A 25,156-nucleotide genomic window follows, 5' to 3' on the forward strand; every position below is an offset into this window, starting at 1 on the left:
GCATAGCAAGTTTACAAAGTAAACCAATTATCTTCTTATAATATGATTGCCAAAGTGTCATTTTCTGCACAGGGGATGCATTCTTTGCATTCTCTGCTGCAAAGAGAAATAGGAAGCTTTCCCCTGCTCTAAGTGCATTTTTGTTTTTTCAGTGTATACCTTTCGTAGTTTGGCTGTTTTGGGGTTTCTAAATACACGAAGCTGTTTTATTGCAGGGGCAGTAGCAGAGTAGATGGTGTCATTATCCAAGTATTTGTAGGAAGTTCTTGCCAGTTTCATTCTGGCTGAGTTGGGCACAGGGTTTTGAAAAGGGCAAAGATGTTGCATTAAATTAAGCAGTTCACATCTCTTTGGTTTGCAGTTGTGGGTGTCATATTGACTTTGGGACTAATACATTATACATCCATCTATTTTTATATGTTACATATTTTTTTTATACGTATGTGTATTCCCTGCCCAATAAACCTTCCAAGCAACAAACTGTGGATGTATATAAAACCCAGAGCCAACTCTTCTTCCACCGCCAACAAAAAGGAGAATTAGGCATGTTGGATAATGAAAGCATCCAAGTGATTCCATCATTTTGAAATCCTCGGGATGTTTTGGAAATGGCACCTGACCCTCTTGATGGCACTGAGCTTTCTGGCTCCCAGGATGTGTGTCCTGGAGCTCTCGTGGGAAGGTCTCTAAGGAGGACCAGGAGGATGGGTGACCTTCATGGCCATCCCAGAGGAACCTCATGGCTGATGCTCCCTTAAAACTGACCAGTGCTGGGAAAAGTTTGCTGCCCCTGATGAGTGAGGAAATGCTCCATGTCCCTGGAGTACATGAGTTTGCCAAAACAGGATTCATCCCCAAGCAGTTTGACCCCCTTTTTTTATGGACATGGTTTGGGGAAGATGGAGGGATGAGAGAAGAGCCACTGCCCACTCAACCAGAGTGGGAAATTGAGAAATTGGGCTTGGGGGAAGGAGGAATCTCCTTACAGGGCATGTTTGGATTTTTCCAGATTACAGATTATCGTAGATTATCTCTATTGTGGCACAGCAGGAACGTCTTAGGGGTTTGGAAAGCAGCTGTGCTTAGTGAGAAGTAGTTACAAAGTTTTAGGAGGGAGAGAAGAAAGGAATGTACTCAGGTACTAATTTGCTTTTAGAAAATCTACCATGACCTCTGGCTAATTGATCACATATCAATTTTTATTTTTTTCCCACTTGTCCCCAGAATAAACTGGCGCTGAGTTCAGTCTGTTTGAAGATGCTGCCAAATCTGTTCATTTGCATTTGGCTCTAAAGTAGGCACACAAGGCTGCAGTAACTCTGCTTCATTTTGAAAAGGGGTGGGGGGGGGAAAGCAGGGCAAAAAAACTCTTTTTTTTTTTTTTTTTTTTAGAAGACTGAAGAGTCTTTTCTGACAGCTAGTCAGAGTTAGAATTAGTTCAAGGAAATGTTAATAATGCACTGCCTGGCTTAATCCCTTTGATATCACCAGGTATCCTCCTGTTCATGGGTTAATTGCTTTAAAAGCGGAGGCAATATTCTGAGCGGTGGGCCGCTTCACCTTTTCACAGCTGTTACCATTGAGTGACAACTAAATCCCATGTGTAAGATGAGGAAGAGCTCAATCTCCAATTGGGAGAAAATTTATGTAAACCGCAATCCCTTCAGAATGTGCGGAAGTCACAGACTTTCTTGATTTACTCTGCTTTTCCCAGAAAGCTCCATTGTTCCCTTCCCTAAGTCCCATCAACCCTTTGTAGCAGAATATCACAGCGGCGGCAGATAGCTTGAAATATATAAATGCTATCATAGCTCTGATTAATAGCGGCGCTTATGAGTCAAGTCTGATAACGGAGCAGCTCTCCACTCAATTTCAGATACCGCTAATGGAATCTGTCTCCTGCAATTGTAATGTGAGAAGGGCTAATTTGCCATGGAGCTTGGAGCTGTCACCAGCCGGGGATTGGGGGGTCAGATGGGAGCTGCCAGGTTTTTGCCCTGCAGCTTGTATCTCTCGCTTTGAATAGCGCAGCCCCCTGCCTGCCAGGGAGCTGATAGGCCGCCGGGGGGTTTATGCCACTTGTACAATAGCGAAGGGCTGCATGGGCTGACTTGGTAATTGTGAAGCCAGCTCATTTTTATTTTATTTTATATTTTATTCTATTTTTTTTTTACTCAACTCCTTCCTTTCCCCCCCCTTCCTTTTTTTTCTTTTCTTTTTTTTTTTTTTTTTCTGCGGCTGCATAATTTCTAATAAGGGGTTTTAACAAATGTCAGATTAGGAAAAGTTTCTGCAATTACCAAAAAAAAAAAAAAAAGCCAACTTATAAAACATTTAAATAGCTCAAGTCGGCTCCTACTGCGGGTTGGGGTTTTTTGGCTGCTGGAAGCAGGCGCCGGTTATTACAGGAGCCTGGGATAAAGGTGTATCTATTTTCCAAGGATTGTGAATCAAATAATGGGTCGAACTAATACACCTTTTGCACTTGCAAAGACACCAGGAGAGAAGTTCTCATTTGTAATGGCTGGAAGCACAGTTTGTACACCTCAAGTGTGAGTATGGGGTGAGATTTCTTAAAGCAGCGCAGCCCTGTGTGCATTTTATGGATCTTCCATGAGCTGTTCCACTCGTTGAGCTGCTCTGGAAGAGCTTGGCATGGAGCTGTTTAATTTAAATACCCGACTTTCTTGGGAAGGGGTGCCTGCAGGCAGGCTCTGCTCCGATGGTGATGGACATCCTGGAGCATGTGAGATTTGAGGTTGGGATGTCTCATTCCTCACTCCCCTGACGAGTTGTCACGAGGGGCTCTTCCCATCCCTGGTGTCCAGACCCATGGTGGGTCCACTCAGGTCCTTGCTGCCATCCCAGAGCAGTTTGATCTTCCCATCAAGAGGAGCCAAGTGAGTTGACCTCAGGACACAAGGGACGGGGTGCAAGATGCCTCTTGCATGTTCTGGGGACCTTTACAGGTCCACATTTCCAAAGGGATGGGCAGAGACAATATCCTTCAGAGGTGGTGTCCTAACTGGACACCTCTGGTCCAGGAGGATGCATGTAAGAGGGTGCAAGGACCAGTTCCCCTTTGCCAAAATCCTCACTGGCTCAGCACTCCTTAACCACCCTGGACCATACCCTCTCCAACCAATATCCAATATTGGATATTGTAGCGTTCCAATAAAACAACTAAAAGTCAGGAAGTGGAGGCAGTCCCTGGCTGGGTGTGAGGGGAGTGGCATTCTGTTCATGTGGTGGGAGGTGAGGGTGCTGCCTGCTCGCCCCTATCCCAGAAATCACGTGTCTGTGGGAATGCTGAAGCTGTGGGATGCTGAAGTTCCTTTTGACACGAAGGACAGCAGTTGGTTATAACCAGGCTGGTTTGGTTTTATTTTATGGTGGCCCTGCCTCTTTGCTCCGTCTCTCTTCACTCCTTGTGACCGTGGAACTCAACCAAGAGAGATGAGCCAAGCCGTGCTCTCCTTCCTCCTCCTCCTGCTGCAGGCAGGGCTTAAGTGGCTATTGAGCTCCAGGTCCTTGAGGAAGAATAAAATCTGGTTTGCTATTCCCTGTAGTACCTGAGCTGGCTCTTCAGTGCTGAGAGCAAGAGAAACTGCCTTTTGTCATGGAGTGTTTGTGGCTAAGAGGCAGGCAAACCCAGAGGGATTGGGTTTTTGGGGATAATTATTGTTACTTAAGCCCTAAACTCGTGTTTGGATTTTCATTTTTAAACAATTCTTCTATTCCAGCACCGATGCTCATGCACACTTAAAATTTATCTGTGGGAAGCTTGGTTGTTGAGTCTTCTATGTCCCTTTCTGTTTAGCCTGCATAAAAAAAATAGTTGGGTTTTTTAAATTGATTGACTAACAAGCAAAACCTCTTAAATTCAAAATGTTAACTCTTTAGTGCACTGCCTTGAAATAAAAATACATTCAAGGGATGTATCTTTGCTACTGCAAAGCCACAGAATTGCAGAGGCAGAAGTTGCTGGTGATGTACCTGGAGTCTGTGGAAGTAAACAGGGAACCACTGACATCAGGGTCGTCATCTGCAGGTGTAGGGAGAGACTGAAATTAAGAAAACCAAATCCATTAATTAGTTAATCAGTGGGGATTTTAAAAATCAGGAGAGTTTTTTCTTATTCCACTACCTAAAAAAAAAAAAAAAAAGATACAAGGCTAAGATCTGCTGCCTGTAAAGTTTTGGAGGGAAGAGAAGGTAGAAATAATCAGCTTATTTCACTAGGTGCAGATAGGTGTTGCCAGTGTTAAATACATCAGCTTCAAATATAAACCATTCCAATTATCTTACTTTTCTTAATGAACCTGGTGCACTGGAGATTGCATTTAACGAAAACATTTTAATTAAATTCCAATTCCCATCCATGTGTAGCTTTATGCTGATCATTTAATACGTTTTGGGGAATTATTAAATATAAAACATCTGCCATTATTTTCAAAATAAAAAGTAAAAACGCTGGTGGAGTTTTTTTGTTAAATGCATGTGACTTGTAACCTTGGCTGAAGGAAAGTTTTATGAAACTTAGAGGAAAGGCTAAATTTTAAATTTAGCAAACTTGCGTGTTTTAGTGATTTTCAGCAAATGAGAAGCAAAAAACTATAATTGCAAAAAAACCTCAGGTTAAAATATTTAATTTCAGTTTTCCCAAATGTTCCCCCAAACCCTTAATAAAACTTAATAAATTTTACCTGCAGGTAAAATAGTTCTGATTAAGGCAAATTCCTACTGGCTTCATCCTTGGAGCTGAGGCCCAGCCACACATTCTTTCACTTGTGTGCTTGAAAAGGAAAACAAAATCATGATTTTTTTTTTTTTTTTATTTTAGTCTTTTCCTCTTATGTTTAGGGATGCCATGGGAAAATATTTCTCACAAAGGACTGTGTGATCTCTCCTTTGCTGACTCTTTCTGTCCCTTCTGAGTGCATTTTCAGATGATGGTCATGAAGACTTTCCCACTTTTGCCGTGGTTTCAATTCTTTTCTTCTTCCATGGGCTGACTCCTGTGTGCTGGGCTATTCTTTCTCATACTGGGCCCAAAGACTGGGGAAACAAGCTGGATTTGGGGGAGCAGCTGTCTACCCTCCCTTCTCACCAGAATCATTGGGATAAAGCCCTCCTAGATGTTGCTTTTCCATGAGGCCAGTTGAGGATTCAGCTGTTATGTGTCTTTGCTGTGTTTTGTAGCACCTCGACTCTGTTTGAAAAATGTGTTCAAAGACAGAGCAGAATTTGAGTGAGGATAGGATAAATCTCTGCTACTCTCTGCTCTTTGGTCCTGATGTGCTGTCAAAAGGAAAGACAGTGTTAAGCAACTAGAAGGTATTTCCAGGAAAAAACCCAAATATTTCCTCCTCCCAACCATGGCACACCTGGGAAGCCTCCAGCCAGTGTGGATGGCAGAGTGTGGGTCTCCAGGATGGGTGGCTGAGCCCAAAGACTCTGTGATTCTTCTTGTCCAGCAGGGCTTCACTGCAGGAAATATTTGCATTGTCAGTGCCAGGCCTGGTGTTTGATTTTGGTGAGGGAAGTGCCTATTTGCCATGAAAAACTTCTTAACCTCCGCACAACAAGTGGCCTCTTGGTCTTGTTCCCTCTCTGTCTCCACTTTGGTCACTGGGTTGTTGAGCTCTTACTGGAGTTATGCACCTTTAGCTCTTGCATTAACCTTCTTCCACAAAATACTCTGTGTTAACCACAAGAATTCTCTCTGTGCCTGTAAGTAAAGCAGTCGTTATCTTCTGGCTCCCTAATGTCCTGCTTCCTGATGTAACATGTCAGCAACATCTTCAGCTGTAGATTGCACTGCCCTCCTTTGCAAAACTTTTCATGCTTTTTAGAGAATCATGGAATCCCAGGATGGTTTGGGTTGGAAAGGACCTTAAAGGTCATCCTGTTCCACCCTGCTGCCATGGGCAGGGGTGCCTTTCACTAGGCCAGGCTGCTCCAATCCCCATCCAACCTGGCATGGAGCACTTCCAGGGATGGGGAAAAAAGTTCTTGGCTTTAAGCTTCTTGACCTCAGTTTCAAAGCTCTGCCCCATCCCTTTGCTTTTTCATTTTTTTCCCATCTCTATTTTACTCTCAGGTTTTGTGCCTTTTCTGGAGAGTTCCTTCATCTCATTCTGCCTTGCATCACTGAACACCCACCAGTGTCTTTTCCACGTTGAGGTTGGTCTTTGGTCCAAAGTGGTGTAGGTGGCTGAGCTGTCCATGCCTGAGGTTTATTGGCACCTCCTTGGACAATGTATGCATTTGAGGTTGATGCCTTAGGATTCAGCTTTTATGTTGTTCACATCCTGTACTGCTTTAGTGTGTAACTCTAAAACTCCATAGCCTGTTAGCTACTGTTCTCCCATTCTGGTTAGGCATAATGAATCTTCTCTAGGCCTGAGTCTCAAGCACACCTTGTTGTCCCAGGCCCTGAAATATGTAAACTAAGCCTCTAAAAAGGGGGAACAAACTTGGGGTATTGACATCATTACCTGAAATTGTAATTGGAGAATTAACCCTGATATGCAAATGGACCAAACCTGTAAAAGTGTGAAAAACCTGTGACCCGTCGTCTATTTTGGGTGTAGCCCTAGGGCTCTGTCTGCCCATAAGTGCACCTTATCAAAGGCCCTTCAATAAATACCTGCTTTTATTCTCTTAATTTTGTCTAGCCTCTGTTTTCAGGTAGCCCCATCAAGGTCATCTTGGCTTTGAGGCAGGGGAGATGTGGCACATTGTCACTCTGTGCCAGAGAATCCCTAGAGGCTGCAAGATGGCAGAGGAGCATGGAGACCCTCATGTTGGTCAAAATGAGCTGTATAACCATGTTACCCCAGCTGCAGGCTGGATTGATTTAATTTGCCCCAAAATCGTGCTGGCAATTGCATGGGATTAATTTCTACTCATCCTGCTGGTGCTGCTTTGCACTGTGGATTGTTGAGTTTCTTCTGCCAGGTGCTCTTCATCCTCCTTTGGAGATACCTGCTCTGTTTGCTTCCACTTTTGAGGGTTTTCCTCTGAATCAGCAACCTCACAAATCCATCATTTCCATTGCTGGTAACAGAACCTGCTGGTCTCCAGCTTGCACTTCCCAAAGCTGTTTTCCTGATGTTCTTCAAGAATGCAACATGTTCCCATTTGGTTTTTTGGCATCTGTTGTGCTTAGATGCACTGTCACAAAGTGGGCTCAGCAGCCTGGCTTTCCTGGGAAAGTTGTTCGGCCTGGAGAAGATTCCAGGGAGACTTTAGAGCCCCTTCCAAAACCTAAAAGGGCTCCAAGAGAGATGAAGAGAGACTTGGACAAGGGCTTGGAGTGACAGGACAAGGGGGAATGGCTTCCCATGCCAGAGGGCAGGGCTAGACAGGATATTGGGAGGGAATTCTTCCCTGTGAGGGTGGGGAGGCCCTGGCACAGGGTGCCCAGAGAAGCTGTGGCTGCCCCTGGATCCCTGGAAGAGTTCCAGGCCAGGTTGGACGGGGCTTGGAGCAACCTGGGCTAGGGGGAGGTGTCTCTGCCCATGGCAGGGGGTGGGACTGGATGAGCTTTAAGGTCCCTTCCAACCTAAGCCATTCTATGATTGTTTCTGTGATTCTGTGGACAAACAGGTCTGTGGGCTGTGCTTGGTTTGGGATCCTGACCCTGCACTGCTTGGTGAGCAAGGTGTCTTCTGTCCCACATAGCTGGGATAAATCTTTAAACTTTGAGTTGAGTGACTTTTGCTTAAGCCTTATTTCATAAAACTCGATGCACAGGTTTGAGACTTGATTTTATCAAGAGGATGGGATTTCTTTAATCTCATTTGAACTCCCATGATACACTTGAGTCTTTCCTGGGAAAGACAAGGAGAGTTGGTGAATGATTGGGTCGTTTGCCTAAAATGCTGCTTTTCAGAAGATTTTTGGAAAAGTTGCTTCACCATTTTTTTACCTAATTTCCCTGCAAGAATTTCAAAGGAGTTGATGAAGTTGCTTCGTTATAACTAAAAGTTTGAACTGTTTAAATGGTTTAGTCAAAACATAGGAACGTTATAAAGTGGATTTGTGTATTGGGGATCTACTGGTTTTTAGTTACACACAGTCCTGCTGCCCTTTCCTGGTATTTTTCTTTAGGTTTTTTTCCTAATTCCATTGATTTTTTTTGAGATTTCTTCCCACAGTCTTGATGTTGAACTCTCTGTGTCACCCTGAGCTTGGCCTGGAACACCTCAGAGTTGTTGCCTTTTTTCCCAATGTTAACTCCACCCTTCTCACCCTTCGGCTACATCCTGCAGGTGCAGATCTCAAAATACTTCACAAAAGAGATAAAAATCATCAGTCCTATTTTCCAGATAGCTTCAGATACTCTGGCAAACCAAAGAGAGGAGCCCTTGTAGAGAGTGCTCTATCAGGAGCTTCCTCATCTCACATGGAAATCACACGAGTAGCTCGATGAAGAAGTTGGGTAGCGTATAATTTTTTGCTTAAACCTTCTGGAATTGTCAGGACTAAATGGAATTGTGCCTGTCTGGGGTGGAATTAGAAAAATACCCAGTATGTGGTAGAGACTAGCTGAGTCTTACAGGGGAATGGTGACTTTCTGGAGAGGAGCTTTGACCACAGCCACAGCTATTTGTGTCTTTGGATAAGGCTTAATTGAGCATGTTGTGGTGCCCTACACAGTGTCTTTTCAGGGTGACTTCCTAAAGGGTAGAGCTTCCAGACAGGCAGAGCCAGAGCTGCTCCCAGTGAGAGTGGGTGGGAAGAGCCACTGTGGTGGAATGGGTTTCCTGGGCTGAGTTCCACCTTGTGGGCTCCCTGTGCTGGCTGCAGCATCCAGCTGAGTTGGTGGCTCTGTGGGGAGTGTGTGCCATAATCCCATCTGGGAGTCACAGAGCCTCTTGGGCTCACAGCCATCCCAACAGTGGGTGCTTCACCCTCTCCCTCCCTCTTGCTGGAGCTGGCACCCATTTCCCACACTCCTGACCATGGTGGGCACCTCTCCCTGCTGGGACTGTGGGTGCTGCAATCCCCACCCACCCCCAGGACACCAAACATCCCCCAGGAAAGCCCTGCTAATGCTGTCCATCCTGAATAGCTCTAATCCACTCTTAATTCAGCTCCTTGATGAATTGAAGGCTGCACCCTTGCTGGCATCTCCTCCAGAGCATCCCGTTAGAGCCGTGACTCCCTGGCTCGGTGCATCATGACCCGCTGGGCCATCACTCCTCAGGATTTCTGAACCAAATTCAATCCTGGAAGTTTTCATGGCGAGAAGAAGCAGATCCTCTGGTGTTGGGTGGCTGGCAAACAGTCTCTGCTCTTCCCAATCCTTTGCAGAGAAATTATTAGGGAGATCTTAACCATATAATGTTTTGGCAGGGTGCTGGGTGGCACTCATTGCTGCTGCTACTGTATGTTCTAAAAAAAAAAAATTAAAAAAGGAAGGACAATAAAGTAAGCTTTTTTTTTGTTGGAAAAGGAGATTTCATGTTATCTGTGTTTGCAGGCTTTCTGGCTCGCATGCTGGAGGAATCCTTGCTGCGGGGGTGTTTTCATTTTCTCGTCTAACATGGCAGTGGTCCATCACGGCGGAGGTTTTCAGCCTAAACAATCTGTTTGTGGGGCTGCTGATGGCTCTCACTGCTCATTTTGAGGAGGCATCCACTGCAAAAGAGAGATCAAAGGTAAAACATCTCAAGCAAAGTGAATAGTTCTTTTTTTTTTCTTTTTTCTAAATGGGTTATCACCTGTCTGTTTAATCTCCTGTTCATTTACTGCTGATTTAGTTGTGTTTAAATAAAAAGGCCAAATTTTGGGACTTGGTTCAGCACCTGTGCTGGGTGGGGTCCATCCCTGACCTACCTGGATGTTCAGAAGTGACAAACACTGAAAAAAACCTGCTCACTTTGTTTAAGGATTGAGTTGGGACCTGTTGAATGGGTTTGGGGTGGGTTTATTTAATACCCACAGGGTGGAAGCAGGAAAAGCAAAATGATTTTCATCTAAATGTTTTAGTTCATTCTGCATCAAAGACACAAACTAGGCTGTGGGTGTTCAAGGTTTTGTTTTAAGAACTGGTGTTTTTGTTTGGGATAAATAGATTTATTTTACAGAAAACGTCGTCTAATCAGAAACCCAGGTTTCTACTCAAAAAATGGGAACAAGCAAATTTTCAATCAGTTTTTCTTTTGAAATTAAATGTGCCCCTAAAATAATAGCATTGTTAAATACAGAGACTTTAAATTTCGTGCTGTATTTGCTACTTTATAAACAGACTAGGCAGCCAAATGATATTTTTGCTCAGCAGTCTTGTTCTTTCTACTTTTGTTTGCCCGAACATCTGATCTCTTTTCCTCCGATAGACTTGCCTGCTGTGACTCCTGTAAATTGTGTGAATAAAGGGATTTTTGTCGGGCTAGCCTAGAATTTCAGGAGTCTGCAGTGGTAGTTTACTCAGCTTCGTGAGTTCTCAAATAATATATTTTGTCAATGGCTACAGAGACCTTTTTTCACCATTGGATTTTTATCTTTTTTTAAATTTTGTAATGAGCACTGTCCCAAGATCCCCACAACCTCAATTCCACAGACATGGAGTTGGGCATTTTCCAACCTTCTCCCATGTTTCACATGCCCGGTTTCCAATGGGATTTTCAAAATTAGATTTTCAGAAGCAGTTAAGGAGCTTGTTCCAATGGTTTTTGGAATGTCTGGCATCCCACGCCTGGAAGAAGCCAGGCTGCCAACAGCAAGCTTGCAGTGCTTTTCTTAAATCAGATGTACAAACATCATGTTGGAGTTCACCAATGTACTTAAAAAATTACTGAAGTGGTTCTGAGTCCTGCTCCCTTTGAGGGTGGCTCTGAAACCCTCAAAGGCTTTTCTGAACCTATGGGAAGGTGTTTCTGTGGCAAGGCAGTGTCCAGCATGGAATGCTAAGCAGTTAATTAAAAATTACAAGGTGATCCCATCACTACACCAAGGCAAGTGTTTGCATCTCACACACACCACCCTCACCAGTGAATGAAACAAGCAGGGGAGGTTTAGCTTTGATATCAGGAAAAGGTTCTTCTCCAGAGGGTGGTTGGGCACTGGAACAGCCTGGAGCTTTTAGACTAACGAGGGGTATTTAATTCCCTTAGCTTAGGAAGTTTGTGCAGCCCTGACTTTAGCCCCATGTGCCTTACAAAGAGGAAAAAAATCATTCCTGTTATAAAAAACGAAATTTCTGTGGATAATGGCTTTATTTTAGGGCATTTCTGAAAAATCATTCAGAGTGAACTGCTGGGCATCCTCCCCTTTGGAGCTGAGGTTCAGGAATTGGACTCTTCACATCATTAGCATGTGATGATGCTACATGGGATCTCTGTATGCATGGAGGCTGTTCAGCTGGACACTTCTTAAAGAATTTTTTCTGTTAAACAGTTGAAATCTCCCTGTAACTAACAAAAAAGCACCCCATGTTCTGTGTTACAACTGACCAGTGCTCATTGGTGGATTTGCCTTTCTCCTGTAAGGATGCTGTGCTGAATCTTTTTGATCTCTGGATATTTTTGCAAACTTGTAAATAGTAATTGTGAATTTTTATTTGTTTTTTTTCCCCTTTCAGATCTCTAAATTGGGAGCTTTTTGCTGTGGGCTCAGTCTGTGCAATCAGCACACGATAGTGCTTTATGTTGCCTGTGTTGTCCCCTGGGTTCTCTCACGGCTTTTCAGAAAGAGGGTACGTATTTACTGACCCACATCTCTGTTTTCATAAGGCTGTGATTAATTCTTCTCCCCCAGCACTTGTGCTGCTTCTAAGCTGATGTACATGATAGCCATAACCCACTGGAGTTACAGTCTGACACCACAGCCACTGATCTCAAGGGGCCTGATTTAAGGAGGGTCTCCAAGAAGGCTTTTGGCAAGGGCATGGAGTGACAGGACAAGGGGAGTGGCTTTAAACTGATAGAGGGCAGGGTTAGATTTAGATATTAGGGAGAAATTCTTCCCTGTGAGGCTGCTGAGGCCCTGGCACAGGCTTCCCACAAAAGCTGTGGCTGCCCCATCCCTGGAAGTGTTCCAGGCCAGGTTGGACAGGGCTTGGAGACACCTGGGATAGTGGAAGGTGTCTCTGCCCATGGCAGGGGTTGGAACTGGATGATCTCTAAGTTCCCTTCCAACCCAAACCTTTATGATTCTGTGATCACAATTTAGGGCCTTGGCTCATGCCGGTGATCTGCGACCCCCTTGCATCCCCTGGCAGAGGAGTGCTCTGCCCCAGCTGCTTGCAAAAACCCTGTGAGCTAAAATAATACTTGGAACTAAAAACTCTGGCTTCCTCATGCCATCAGCTCACCTGAAGATGAGTTTCTGTGTGTTGGCTCCCTGGTGGTAACCAGCAAAAGCCACGTCCACTCATGGCAGGGCATGTTCTGCCTGCAAACCTCTGATCCCTTCCAATACATCCCCTTCTCAAGATATCCCTCCTTTTTCACCTCTTGTAATGAAGACAAAGACACATTTTTGCGTGCCTGGTGTATGGAGGTGATATGTACCCACCTGGATGAGGCTCCTGGGTGCCTTTTGGAGGCCCTGCCATGCTCTTTTCTGCTGTTGCTGGTCTTCTGTGGGTCAGTGCATCAGGCTGGATGCAGAGGTGTTGTAGGAATTCTACTTTGAGCAGAAAACAGCAGCAATCTCAGCGATGCAGATGCTCTGATGATTTTGCAGGTGGCTCTGGGAAGCCTCCATCACTCTCCCCTCTCTCTGTTGTCCCTGTGAAGGTGACACTTGGCCAGGTTGCTGCCAGGCCAGTCCTGCCTGTATTTTTCCACCCTTTTCCAGATAAATCCTGTGTGGTTCTCAGCCGTGGCACAGGGCATAACTAAGCCTGGGTGAAGCACATGAGCTGCAAGAGATGTGTTGCAACTCAGACAAGCTTGATCCAAAATCTGTTCATCATCCCCAACAACCCCCTTTCTGGCCATATATTTCCATGAACACAATGAAGACTCATTTCTGCAATATATTTGTGTCCTTTAAACAGAATTTTATTTTTTTTAAGCAGGGAGATCCAGAGAGGCCTCAGTGATTTCCAGCAAGGGCAATGCTGTGCCAATATAATAATCCTGGGAAATACTTTCGACAGCCCAGTAGTGCCTGCTGCAGGAAACCACTGAATAAGATGGGTAATTGATGGAAAACTGCCCTTTTAAAGTACAAATGAGCCATCTTTCTTCTGAAGGAGCTCTGACCACCACCATTATCGGGCTCCTTTCTCTGCTCCATAGATCATCACTCCCAGTAACCCCAAATGCTGAGGAAGTGCTTTGATTGACAGGGCAGTGGCTAACGACAAAGCAAGCGTGCAATATTCTAGGGTGGGATTTTCCAAAGCACTTAAAGGAGTTAGGCACAGAAGTCCCTTTGAAAGTCTTGTCTCCCTGACCCCTTAGGCAGTCTTGAAAATCCCACCCCAAAAGTTGGCCTATCCAATTTAGCCAGCGTAATCACGATCAAGTAAATGGCAAAACTGACTCCTGATGATGGTGGTGATGTGTGTAGTTGTACTAGAGCAGCATTTATGTGAGGTTTTTTTTTTTGCCAGATGGAAAACCAGCCAACTCTTAATCGCTGCAAAGTGGGTTATCTCAGCCTTGCAGTGCTTCAGCCATCTATGCATGTCATGCCATGATTTAAATGTGAAAGATGCAATGAGTATGATACTCATGAGTCCTAGCTAATATTATTTGCTTCACTTAAATTTCACCCTGCCATGCAAAGGAGATCAGTTTGATGCAGTTTCCTAGTAATCCACAAAATCGTAAGGTTTAACATAGCATTTTGTAGGGACTTACTATAAATTGAGAGATCAGCTCTGTGTAAATATATTTGATGTTTTTTCTTTATCTGTTCTTGAAGTTCCAGCGTGATTAAACTAAAATAAACATTGTTATGCAATATGACATATTTTGGTGCAGGAATTGTCCCCAGGCCATTTGCTGAAGTTGGGTTTATGCTTCTTGGCTGGTTTGCTGCCTTATCTCTATCTGCCGGCTTCGTCCTACCTCAATCGAGCCCGCTGGACATGGGGAGACCAGACGACTTTTCAAGGATTTTTGACCCACTTTCTGAGGGAAGAATATGGGACATTCAATCTGGTAAACAAGGGTCATTGCCTAAATTACTTTCTTTCCACTTATGCAACAGCAGAACTGTTCTGTTTGTGACGATTAAGGGCTTGCGGGGAAGGAAATTGAAAATGTTTCATTTTTTTAAGCATTTATTTCTGATTTTGACCTCCTGACCTGTCAGGTTTTCTGGGAGTGGATCATGTGGCTGGGAAAGCAAAGAGATAATTCTCTTTTCTTTATGGGATGAGCCCTATTATTTCCTGGAAGCTGTGTGGGTGTCTTACGTGTGTAGGAGCCCAAATAGCAAACTGTGCTAGAGGAAGTTGGTGACATCAATTTTGTGGTGTTTTTGAGATTAATATTGTCTTATTTTTCTATTTTTAACTCAGACATTTAAAGAAATCACAAGCAGTTTTCATTTAAAAGCTATTCCTCTTTAACTTACTAATGTTGATTGAGTGGTTGGTTTGAGGGTTCTAAATTATTCCTCCTAACTTATTAATGTTGAATTTAAGTGAATGGTTGGTTTGAAGGTTCTCAGGAGCCTCTGATCTGAGTGATTGAGGTCTCTGCTCTTGCCAAGGGAGGGAAGTATCCATGGTTGCTTGCTGAACTTGCTGCCTCCTCCAGCCCTGACTTGGATGTTGGGCTCTGGCCACCCAAGGAAATCACCAGCCCATCAACCCAATTTCTGTCCTGCTTCAAAGATTTCAGGGCAGAGGGCTGGGAAATCACACCACTGGGAGGAAAACGATAAAAAGGTGTGGTGTACATGTTCTGTCACTCCTTGGGGTCCTGGAGCCCCACATCCTCAGAAATTACCCCTCACATGCAGCCAGTGTGACACAGCATCACTGTCACTGTGCCATTCCACCCTTCTCCGAGAGCTGTGTGGCTTTAGGATGTGTGTCAAAAGACATGATAATTCCTGCTGCTGCCACTGAATCTGTCCAAAAATTCCTACAGAGATCAGGTCCACCCTCTGAAGAACTTGTGTGACTTCCCCTGTTGTCCTGTTCCCAGCTGTCTCCTGAGAATCAGCCTCCACTGGGCACAGCAATACCAAGGCATACAAATCCCTTAACTCCTCTCTCCATCAAATGTGATGAATTCAAGTTGATGTTCAGGAGGCTTAGGGATGGACTGCGTGTAATCCTACACCACAAATCACATTTAGGATGAACTTGTCTGAAGCAGGAGCAATAAATACAGCAAAATCCAAACGTTTGGTCCTGGTGCCAGTTGGGATAATGCCAGAGCACTGCTGGATGGACAGACAGCCCTTGCATCCGATAGCTCTGTTTTAAGGGCAGGCAGGGTCAAAAAAAAGCCCAGGAAATATTTTGGAGAGGGTTCTACCTGTAAGCCATAGACCAGAAATGTCATTTCTGCAAAGGATGTGTCTGGGGCCATCAGCTGCCAGCAAGTTGGGGCTTCAGGAGCTCTGAGCTGGCTCTGCATCCTCTGACACTTATTTTTTTAATCAAATCCTGAATGCAATGAACTATTCCATTTTTATTGAGATTAAATACTCCTTCCAGACCTCCTGAACCCGTTTACCTTACCTTTTCTCTGGTAGCCACCACTTTTCCAACAAGCAGCAGTGAAGGTAATTCCTCACCTCCACACAGCATGTCTTTTTTTTCCAGACTTGTGCCATGGATTGCAGATCACTGCAATAAGAATTCTCATGTATCTTATATAAATCTCATAGCTCTCATAGCATTTGGCAGGGCAGAGGAGACAGGGGCAAGTCTGGTAATCAAGGAGGAACTGAGCTCATCTTAGGCTCTGGGGAGATGTCCCAGAAAATAATTCTGCCATGAAGATAGAGGACATGGCCTCAGGTTGTGCCAGGAGAGGTTTACACTGCATATTAGGAAAAAAAAAATCACAGAAAGAATGGTCAGGCATTGGAATAGGCTGTCCAGGGCAGTGGTGGAATCACCATCCCTGGAGGGATTTAGAAGATGTGTGGATGTGGCACTTGGGGACGTGGGTTAGTGATGGGTTAATGGTTGGACTTGATGATCTCAGAGGGATTTTCCAACCCTAATGATTCCATGATATAGCAGAGATCATTATTAAACCAGATGACATGCTCTAATCACAGGGTAATGAGTTGTCAGCACCTTAGAAAAATATTTATCTAGGGGGTAAATCCTTCAGTGGCATCACATAAAACAGGAATGTGGGAGAACATCCTGCAGTGAAGGTTTGAGTAGAGGTTGCTGCCTTGCTTGCAGACAGAAAATGAGAAGACTTCCCTTGCCCCAGTGATACCCAATCAGTGTGTGGGTTTCTCATGGGTGTCCTTTGTTTTTATTTCAGGCCAAGTCTGAGACAGGATCCAGTATGAGAGAGATGCTGCTGTGAGTAACACCTGGGCTCTGCCTTTCATGGAGAGAAACCTGTTGCTGCTGCTGTCCTTTGGGCTCCTGTCCTGCCTTTCCTCATCCTGTCCAGAGCTGGGGCCCTGTGTGTCCAGCACAGGGACAGCATTCATACCCTCTGTCTTCCTCACTGATGGAAAAACTCTGGATCCCCCTCCCCAGTGATCTTTCCTTCAAAATCCTGCTGTGTAACCCACCCTCATCCCCATTTCTGGTAGACTTAATCCCAGAAGAATGGGAATATGTTCTGTTGTGCATGTTCCCTGTTACTCCTGATAGTTTAATTGAGTGCAGGGGGTGATTTGGGGGTAACACATCCACGCTTTAATTTCTCCACAGTTTCCAGCTGGCACAGATGAAGTCAGAGCTCTCCCTTCCTGTCCTTGCCCTGGCACTCGTGGCCTGTGTGAGCACAGCACTGCCGTAAGTTGGACAATATTTGCTTCAATGTGCATTTTTTGCACATTTCTCTTACTGCCTGCATGGGCAGCTTGCTTTGCCTTCTGCTTGCTGCTGCAGAAATTGCGGCAATTGGCTGTGGTCATCTATTATTAAGAGCAAAATATCCCTTAGTCCTGGTTAACCCCGTGGCTTGGTAGATGGCAAGCTTAAAACTCCTGAAATCCTGATGGTTTTGTGCTTTTAAAACAGAAGTTTCATAAATGGTGAGGGTAAAGAAAGGCTCATCAGCTCCCTGTGTTAAATGCATTTAGGTATGCAAGGAGTTCAAGCACATAAAATTTTTGCTTCATTTTTCATCATGTCTCAGGAGTGATACATCTTTTTTTTTATAGGTCAAAGCAGCAGAAATCAGCTGTGATCTGGCTCTTCACTGGAATGCTCTGCCTTTATTCCCTTTTCTTTGCTTGGAGAGCAAATTTGGATGTTACAAAGCCTTTGTTTCTAGGCGTGGTAAGTTGCACTCCGAAAGTTGCTCTGGCATGTTAATTTTTGAGAGAAACATTCAAAACCTTAAAACCATCTGACCAGGAGCAGGCACTTGTCTTGAAGCTGCAGAAGGTGCCAAAATACAGCTCCAAGGCCAGTTTGGATGGAGCTTGGAGCAACTGAGATGGTGGAAGGTGTGAAATATGGGGTGGAATGGGATGATCTTTAGGGTCCCTTCCAACCCAACCCCAGTTCTGGGATTCTCTCCTAGGTGGAGCGGTTCTGGCTGCAGAGCAGTGCTGTGGTGGCCGTGCTGGCAGGGCTGGGGCTGGCCACACTGGCCAACTTTGGAAGGAGCACTGTGCTGGAGGGCACCCGGCTGCTGCCCTGGCTGGAGTGGCTTCCTGCTCTTGCCCTCGTTGCTTCTCAACTTTGGGCAAATTACAGGTGAGGAATTCCCTTGGTGCTGCCTCACAGGGTGGGTTGGGGTGCTCCTGGGGTTTCTGTCCTTGTCTGGGAGTGGGAAAGGCACTTTCCACACCCCACCTAAGCTTGCCTGGTCACAGCCTGCAGGACTCCCTGGTTTGATGTCCCTCAGAGTCACCAGCTCCAGGCTGTAACTCCAGGGGGTGTCATGTAGGTTGAAGGAAAAAAACTCTGTAGATGCATAAACTTCTAATACAAAACCCTTGTAAATCTGTGCTTTATCTCCTAAGGAGATTTGCAGAATTCATTTGGCCTTTGCTTTCCTTCAGGTTACTTTGGGCCCTGAGGTTTTTTTCTATTTTTTTTTTTGAAAACTTAAATCTGTAGTTTGGGGCTTCCCTATCCCATAACCACGTGCAGTCACTTGGATAGGAATCAGTGCACTCGTAGGGATGCTCAGGTAGAGGTTGACCAAGGAAGTGTAAATTTCATCCTCAGGAATCCTTTTCTTGGCACACCTTTTCCAAAGGCTTGTCCACAGGTGAGCCACTCATAGCTCCTGTCCTGGAGTGTTACCTGAGTCCGTACCTGGAGTACGTGCATGTAACTGTAATGAAAAGGATCCAGTCTCAGTTGATGTAAATCTGCTTCTGCCTGATACTACAAAAACTTGGCTTTTTCAATCTTAATTGAAACATTAAAGGATGAGGAGGATTTCAAATGCTCTACAGAGCCATCAATGTACTGGCACTTCCAGCACCAACCAGTAAGTATGTAGATTTAGCCCAAGAAGAAACCAGAATTAAGGTGAAGGTGTGCAGTGAGTGTGTTTTGGCAAAACTGTTGTGGTTTATGGATCTGGTGCTGCTTTCTGAGGGCCTGTGCTCTAAATGCTTTGTTTCTGTATCTCACTTTCTCTGGAAATGGGGATACTAAGTTGTTGTAGTGATTAAATTGTTGACACGCTCCATCACTGGAAGTTCCAGGCCAGGTTGGACGAGGCTTGGAGCAACCTGGGATGGTGGAAGGTATCCCTGCCATGGCAGGGGGTTGGAATGAGATGTTCTTTAAAGTCCCTTCCAACCCACACCTTTCTGGGATTCTGTGATGTTTTCAACCTGACCAGCGTGGATTTCCCCTATGGATCCCCAGTGCATAAAATTGTTCTGAAATTCTGCAAAGCCATGCAAATACCTGGTTTTAAGATTCTGTTTTTCATCTGTTCTCTTCAGCACCTGTGATCAGAGCAACAACTATGTTGTTGATAAGTTTGCAAGGAACCTGCTGTCCTCTATGCCAACGGGGGCAGTGATCCTGCTGAGAGGAGACTTGCCTGGGAATGCTCTTCGTTACCTTCATTATTGTGAGGGGATGAGGCCAGATATCACCTTAGTGGACCAGGAGGTACGTTCAGAAAGTGCTATTTAGAAAGGCAGATTTAAACATGGGCAGCAAAAGTTCAGTTGTTCCTTGATCTCCTTGATAGGGTCTCTCTGTCCAATAAAACTCATGATGTGGAAATAAATAAAACTGATTTTTTTTTTTTTTTTTAACACTTGTGGGTAGCCCTGGGATGGAGTGTGGTGTGCATGTTCCTTTTTCACTGAGAAATGGGAAAAGAGAAAAAAAAAAGTTACAGGATGGGTCACCCACACTTCCACTGCCACACTTGGCTTTGCAACAAGAGTCTGTTGTAGGAGCCCAGAGTGCTGAGAATATTTCTCTGCCTGTTTTTAAGGGTTCTTACCCCCCTGAACAACACTGTTTTAGCCTCAAACCTTGGAAAAAATTACCAACGGTCAGACAAGAACTAGAAAATACAGTTGTGTGAATTAGGTGATAGACTACTATGTAAGGTTGCCACAGGGTGAAAAATTTAGAGGTTTTGGGCTTCTCTTTGTAGTAAATAGATAAGAGTAAAAAATATCAAAATGGAGGATTGTTGTTGTTCTCTAAACCTTCTTCTCCTTCTTCTACTACTCCATGTTCTGCAGTAAAAGTAGTTTGGAATGATTGGATAGAAAATTCCGCAGTTCCTGGTCGTGTGACTGAGTAATTGGTAGGAAAGTAAAAATAATGTACGTTTTTAGTAACTATTGGTTAAATTATCGTTAAAAGGCTGTGTAAATCTTGATAGAGAGGCCTCACTCCTGCTTTTCTGTGCTCTATGCTGTACCTGGGTCACGCTGGTGGCTCTGTTCCTCTGATAAGACTTAATAAACAACTATCTGGAAGCACTGAAACTCAAGGAAAAGTCTTGGTTTATCTTTGAAACTCCTTGCAAGGACTTTCAGCAAATTCTCTCCCATCCAGAGGGACTTGATTTACGGCACGGTACAGTGTCAGTCTGTGACTTGTTGGCAAACCCCAAACCCAATTCCTTGTGTTTAACCAAACCAGATCCCTGTTGTGGGTCTTACCAGCAGTGGCTGTTTTGTTGTTGGAGTGAGAACCACGTGCCTCTGATCAGAAGGCACTGGTGGCCCAGTCTGGTGCTGTGATCTGACCACAGTGACCCAGTCTGGTGGTGTGGGCTGACCACAGTGACCCGGTCTGGTGGTGTGGTGTGACTCTGGTGACCCAGTCTGGTGGTTTGATCTGACCACAGTGATCCAGTCTGGTGCTGTGGTGTGGTGTGACTGTGGTGACCCAGTCTGGTGGCATGGGCTGACCACAGTGACCCAGTCTGGTGCTGTGGCCTCGTGTCACTGCTGACTTGGGGGGTGACTTCCTGGAGCAAATGGTTATTACTCCTGCAGAAACCATTTCTTCTGGATGTAAATCTTCTGATTCTTGTCTTCATGGTGATAATATCTTTTATTCTAGATGATGACTTATGAATGGTATTTACCCAAGCTGGCCAAGCATTTACCTGGCGTTTATTTTCCCGGGAACCGGTGGAATCCTGTGGAAGGAGTATTACCCGACGGGACACTTGCCTTTAATCTCCATCGTTTCCTCAAAGTAAATAAACAGTAAGCATTCCTTTCATATGTAACAGCTTTCCTAAAATCTCCGACCCTTTTTTTACTCCTGAAATTTTTTATGGATCAGCTTGGTACTGCATCCAAAAGACCAATTTTCTCCACTGACTTCCTCCCCGGTGGCGAGATTATTTTTGCAATTAAAGCAAAATACCTCTGCAGAAGTAACTCCATCTGGATATAATATTGCCTCTTGTTTTGAGGTTGGTTTGGTTTTTCAGGAAGGAGGGGGAAAAAAGGTGATCTGCAGAGTTTTTTACTGATGATTTTTTGTTGTTGATGGTACAATTCATCACAGAGAAAAGGAACGTTCCCCTGTACTCAGAACGACGATGGTTGGAGAGCAAATTGCTGCTGCTTCTCCTTTGTGAACATTGTGGCCAACTGATTAGCATAGAATGAATGTATTCCAGGAATAATCATCATATAAAAATAGCTTAGTAAGAGTGGAGAAAGGATTAGATACTCACATGAATAAGAATAGCATCTGCATTTAGACTAGCTGGGGTGAGCCCTGCGAGGATGGGGAGGCACAGGAGCAGAGCCAGGTGCCAGTGGGGAGAAATGGCCTTCTCCTGCAGCTTCTGGCCTGTTTGGGAGGTCCAGGAAGGGGGACAGGATGTGCCACCTGTGCTGGCAGGACAGATGGGCAATGCCAGATGGGGAATTCATCTGTTTTCCAGACTGCCCCAGAACGTGCCCGTGCTGATGGGAGATTGCTGGATGGGCGTGTTTGCTGCACAGTGTGCTGTGTGTGGTTTGGTTTGCTCAGGGACACGGGGTAGCCCATGGTCTCTGGGGTGGCTTCACCATTGCTCTCTCTGTTGGTTTTTTTGGCAGTAAGGAAGTGTTTGTCTGCATAGGTCTTCATGAAGGGGACTCGACCTGGAGAAGGAGCCACTCGCTCTGGCCCTGGGGTACATGTGAAAAGTTGGTTCCTTCTGGAGCTGTGTTTGACCCAGGAGAGTGGATTCATCTCACAAGGAACCTCTATAACTGGACTGAAGACTATGGCAGGTACGAGGCAGAGGAGCCTCTGCTCCTTCCTGCTCATCATTTCCTGCCAGCAGCATTGCCACACCTGCTGCAGGGTTAGAGGAATTAAACAAGAGCCATAATCTCAATGTTTTGTGTTCTGGATAGACAGCAGGAAGAAATTCTTCCCTGTGAGGGTGGTGAGACACAGGCACGGCCCAGAGGAGCTGTGGCTGCCCCATCCCTGGCAGTGTCCAAGGCCAGGCTGGATGGGGCTTGGAGCAACCTGGGGGAGTGGAAGGTGTCCCTGCCCATGGCAGGGAGTTAAAATTAGATGGTCTTTAAGCTCCCTTTCAACCCAAACCATTCCGTGATCCATGATTTTTAATAGTGTAAAAAATAGCAAGGGCATCTCTAGTCAAGTATTAGGTCCAATTCTGACCTTAAAACTTGATCAGGAGCTGAAATTATTGAGATATCCATAGGTCTAAATGTCATAGATTGACCTGCAATGGCAAAAAACATCTCTGGCTTTGAGAACTGGGATGCTGTGAAACATCTGATATACCAGAGGCTCCTTCTATGGAGAGGGAGGAATAAAGTTTTTTAAATGACAGAGAATCAGCTGAATTCCCTGCTGTCAGAGCCACAGGCTTCATGCCAGGTTTTCTTCTGCCTGGGAGGTCTGTAACTGCCTGGGTTGGAAGGGTTGTGGTGGGTGAAACCCAGCAAGGTGGATCTGATGGCTGAATTTAATTTCCATTCCCATTTAGTTTCAGTCCCTCTTCCTGGGAAGCTGTCGCCAACGAGGAGATGTGGCAAGCCAGGTAATTTTCCTTTGCTCTCTTCCAACAGCCAGTGGGCACTGCCAGCTCACTGGTGTGGAAACACACACCAAAGCAGGCAGCTTGATGGGCCATGGCCTTATTGGGTCTACATGTGCCAACCTTTAGAAGGAAAAGGCTGGCAGGATGAGATGAAGCGTGCAAGGCCTCCAGCAAAGCCTTCAGGAAAGTGGCTGTTTTGTTCCCCAAAAGGTCCTGCTCAAAGTCTCTCAAAGGTAGTTGGGTTGTAAGGTGAGGAAATGTATTACAGGGAGAAATTCATCTCACTGGTGACTGAAATGGAGATCCTGTGTGTTGTCCCACATGTGGATCTATTGATGTGAGCTGGTTGCATTAAGCAGTTACCACATGGAAGTTTTTCTTGTTTTCCTAGGATGAAAACAGCTTTCTTCATCTTTGACCTTGCAGAAACAGCCAGTGTGACTGCAGAAATGAAATCACAACTTTACACATTTGCGTACACTGTAAGTCCTGGATTTGGGTTAGGAATGCTCCCTGCAGCCTCCATCGTGGATTTTTTTTTTCCCCCTTTTCTTTTAAATTTCTGGAGTCCATGGAAATACAGTGTTTCCATACAGGCCCTGTAATCTGCATTCCCCTTGTTTATCCAAACTGGGAGCGTAGCCGATTCAAAGAGATTTGTTCAGGGATTTTATCCATTCCTACTTGCCCCCTCGGTCACGGAGGATGCCAAAAGCAAACCAGTCAACACCCTGCTTTTGCTATAATTATGTTGTCTGTGCTGGGCTCCAAACCCATGCCAAGAGATTGCTTGTCCTGAAGTCCCCTCTATGCACTTGTCCCCTCTGTCATTACACAGTCGTGCGTCTGAGCCAGCAAGTGTAAAATCCGACAGTCTTCTCACTGCAAATTAATTCTGCTGCATTTCACACCAAAGAATAACACCCATAAGCTGGTGTAGGTATCTCTGGAAATACTGGACTGCCTGAGATGCCAACAGATGCACAAAGTGATCAGTGTGTGTCAGCAGAGAGGAGCAGTATTTCATACTCCAGCAGAGAATCAACAAACAGTTTCCTTCATTCTTGCCCGTTTTGCTGGGATTTTTGCTATTCTGCAAAGTTCCCAGGCACATGCTTGCTGTTGAGCTTATGAATATTCCCACTCAAGTCAACACACTGCTTAAGTCCTGTGGAAGACGTCCTGATCTCCTGAAATATTGAGTAAATGTCTAGCAGGCACGACAGTTAAATCTCTTTTTTCCCCCAGCTTGGTGTAACACCTCTCTGGGGGAAGCACAAAATGTGCCGTGGGGTTATCACCATCATCTGTAATGTTTCTAAACAAACAGCTGCTGTTGGAAGGGAAACGTTTCAGCCCCCCTTGGATTTCTGATTCATGCTGCTGAATGGCAAACACAGAGTGAATTACAGAAATACTCCAGCTCTGGACTTGGACATCTAAATAGCATCTGTTTCTTTCCAGGCAGTTTTGAAGCACTGGTTAAAGCTGTTGCTCCCCCTTCGTTCAATTAATTTGCTGCCCCCTCCTTCTTTTTTTTCCTTTTCTTTTTGTTCCTTTAACAGTCATACAAAGAAATTGTCAACTCCCATCCCAATCACCCGGTGAACTGGCACAAAAACTACGCCATTGCCTGCGAGAGGATGCTGCGCCTGCGCCGGGGGGACGTGGATCCTGAAACGCTGCTCTCCGAAACCGTGAAACATTTCCTGCTCTACACAGAGAAAGCAGAGGATGATCCCCAGCGCCAGGACATCCTGCAGGCTGTGCAGCACCTCAGGGAAGAGCTGCAGGGGCTGAGGAGAAGGAAGGCGGAGCTGAGGCGGGGAGCTGGGTAGCACCCGGTGCTGCTGAAATGTTGAAGTGGAGGCTTAAAATCTGAGTTAGTCCTTGGCAATGTGAGAATGGTTTTAAAAGGTGACAGAAATGGCAGCAGAGAGGAAATCAAGTGTGATTGTCTCTGCAGGGACGTAGTGGTGTTTGGTCTTTGATTGCTGTTGTCAAATGAACTTTTTTGGGGGGAGAAGCTCATCACTAAATAAAATAGTGGGTTTCAAAAAAGAGTTTTCTTTTGCAAGAAAACTATGAGCTTGTTGTAATGTGAATATCTTTTTTTTTTTATATGAATGTAGCATCCATTCTAGATGTTAAAATGTCTTTAGCATTTAGTTGTTTCCTCTGTTGCTGAGCCAAGAGGTTTCCTAAGGCCATTTTTCATTAGCTGTGCTGTGTCTGTGTGTTTTTTGTGGTGGGTTTCCAGCAGGACAAGCTATGGGAGGGTGCCCTCCCAGGAGCCTGGTCCTTCACTGTTTTGGATGTGCTCTGGGACCTGGCTGTGCCTGTGCCCAAGGGCACTGCAGAATCATAATCACACAATCCCAGAATGGTTTGGTTTGGAAGGGACCTTAAATCCAATCTCATTCCACCCCCTGGGCATGGGCAGGGACAACTTCCACTGTCCCACGTTGCTCCAAGCCCCATCCAACCTGGTGTTGGACACTGCCAGGGATCCAGGGGCAGCCACAGCTTCTCTGGGCACCCTGTGCCAGGGCCTCCCCACC

The 25,156-nt window shown here is 45.2% G+C and overlaps 1 protein-coding gene across 4 annotated transcripts in view; it reads left to right on the plus strand.

The window, feature by feature from the left end:
- TMEM260 (transmembrane protein 260) overlaps positions 1-24,815 on the plus strand; it is a 34,076-nt gene extending 9,261 nt beyond the window's left edge. For 3 of the 4 annotated variants that reach the window (XM_048307765.1, XM_048307768.1, XM_048307767.1), the window contains 13 exons: positions 9,494-9,671; positions 11,594-11,707; positions 13,950-14,129; positions 16,434-16,474; positions 16,835-16,918; positions 17,290-17,407; positions 17,655-17,830; positions 19,042-19,213; positions 20,636-20,784; positions 21,634-21,810; positions 22,542-22,595; positions 22,987-23,077; positions 24,161-24,815. In XM_048307765.1, the coding sequence (XP_048163722.1) occupies positions 9,494-9,671; positions 11,594-11,707; positions 13,950-14,129; positions 16,434-16,474; positions 16,835-16,918; positions 17,290-17,407; positions 17,655-17,830; positions 19,042-19,213; positions 20,636-20,784; positions 21,634-21,810; positions 22,542-22,595; positions 22,987-23,077; positions 24,161-24,433 (1,807 nt within the window). In that variant the 3' untranslated portion in view covers positions 24,434-24,815. Of the gene's footprint in view, positions 1-9,493; positions 9,672-11,593; positions 11,708-13,949; positions 14,130-16,433; positions 16,475-16,834; positions 16,919-17,289; positions 17,408-17,654; positions 17,831-19,041; positions 19,214-20,635; positions 20,785-21,633; positions 21,811-22,541; positions 22,596-22,986; positions 23,078-24,160 lie in introns of those variants that run through there. The other variant, XM_048307766.1, reaches the window with a different exon arrangement.
- Positions 24,816-25,156: the final 341 nt, after the last annotated feature.

Source organism: Corvus hawaiiensis, chromosome 6 (assembly GCF_020740725.1).
Source record: "Corvus hawaiiensis isolate bCorHaw1 chromosome 6, bCorHaw1.pri.cur, whole genome shotgun sequence".
Classification (NCBI taxonomy): domain Eukaryota; kingdom Metazoa; phylum Chordata; class Aves; order Passeriformes; family Corvidae; genus Corvus; species Corvus hawaiiensis.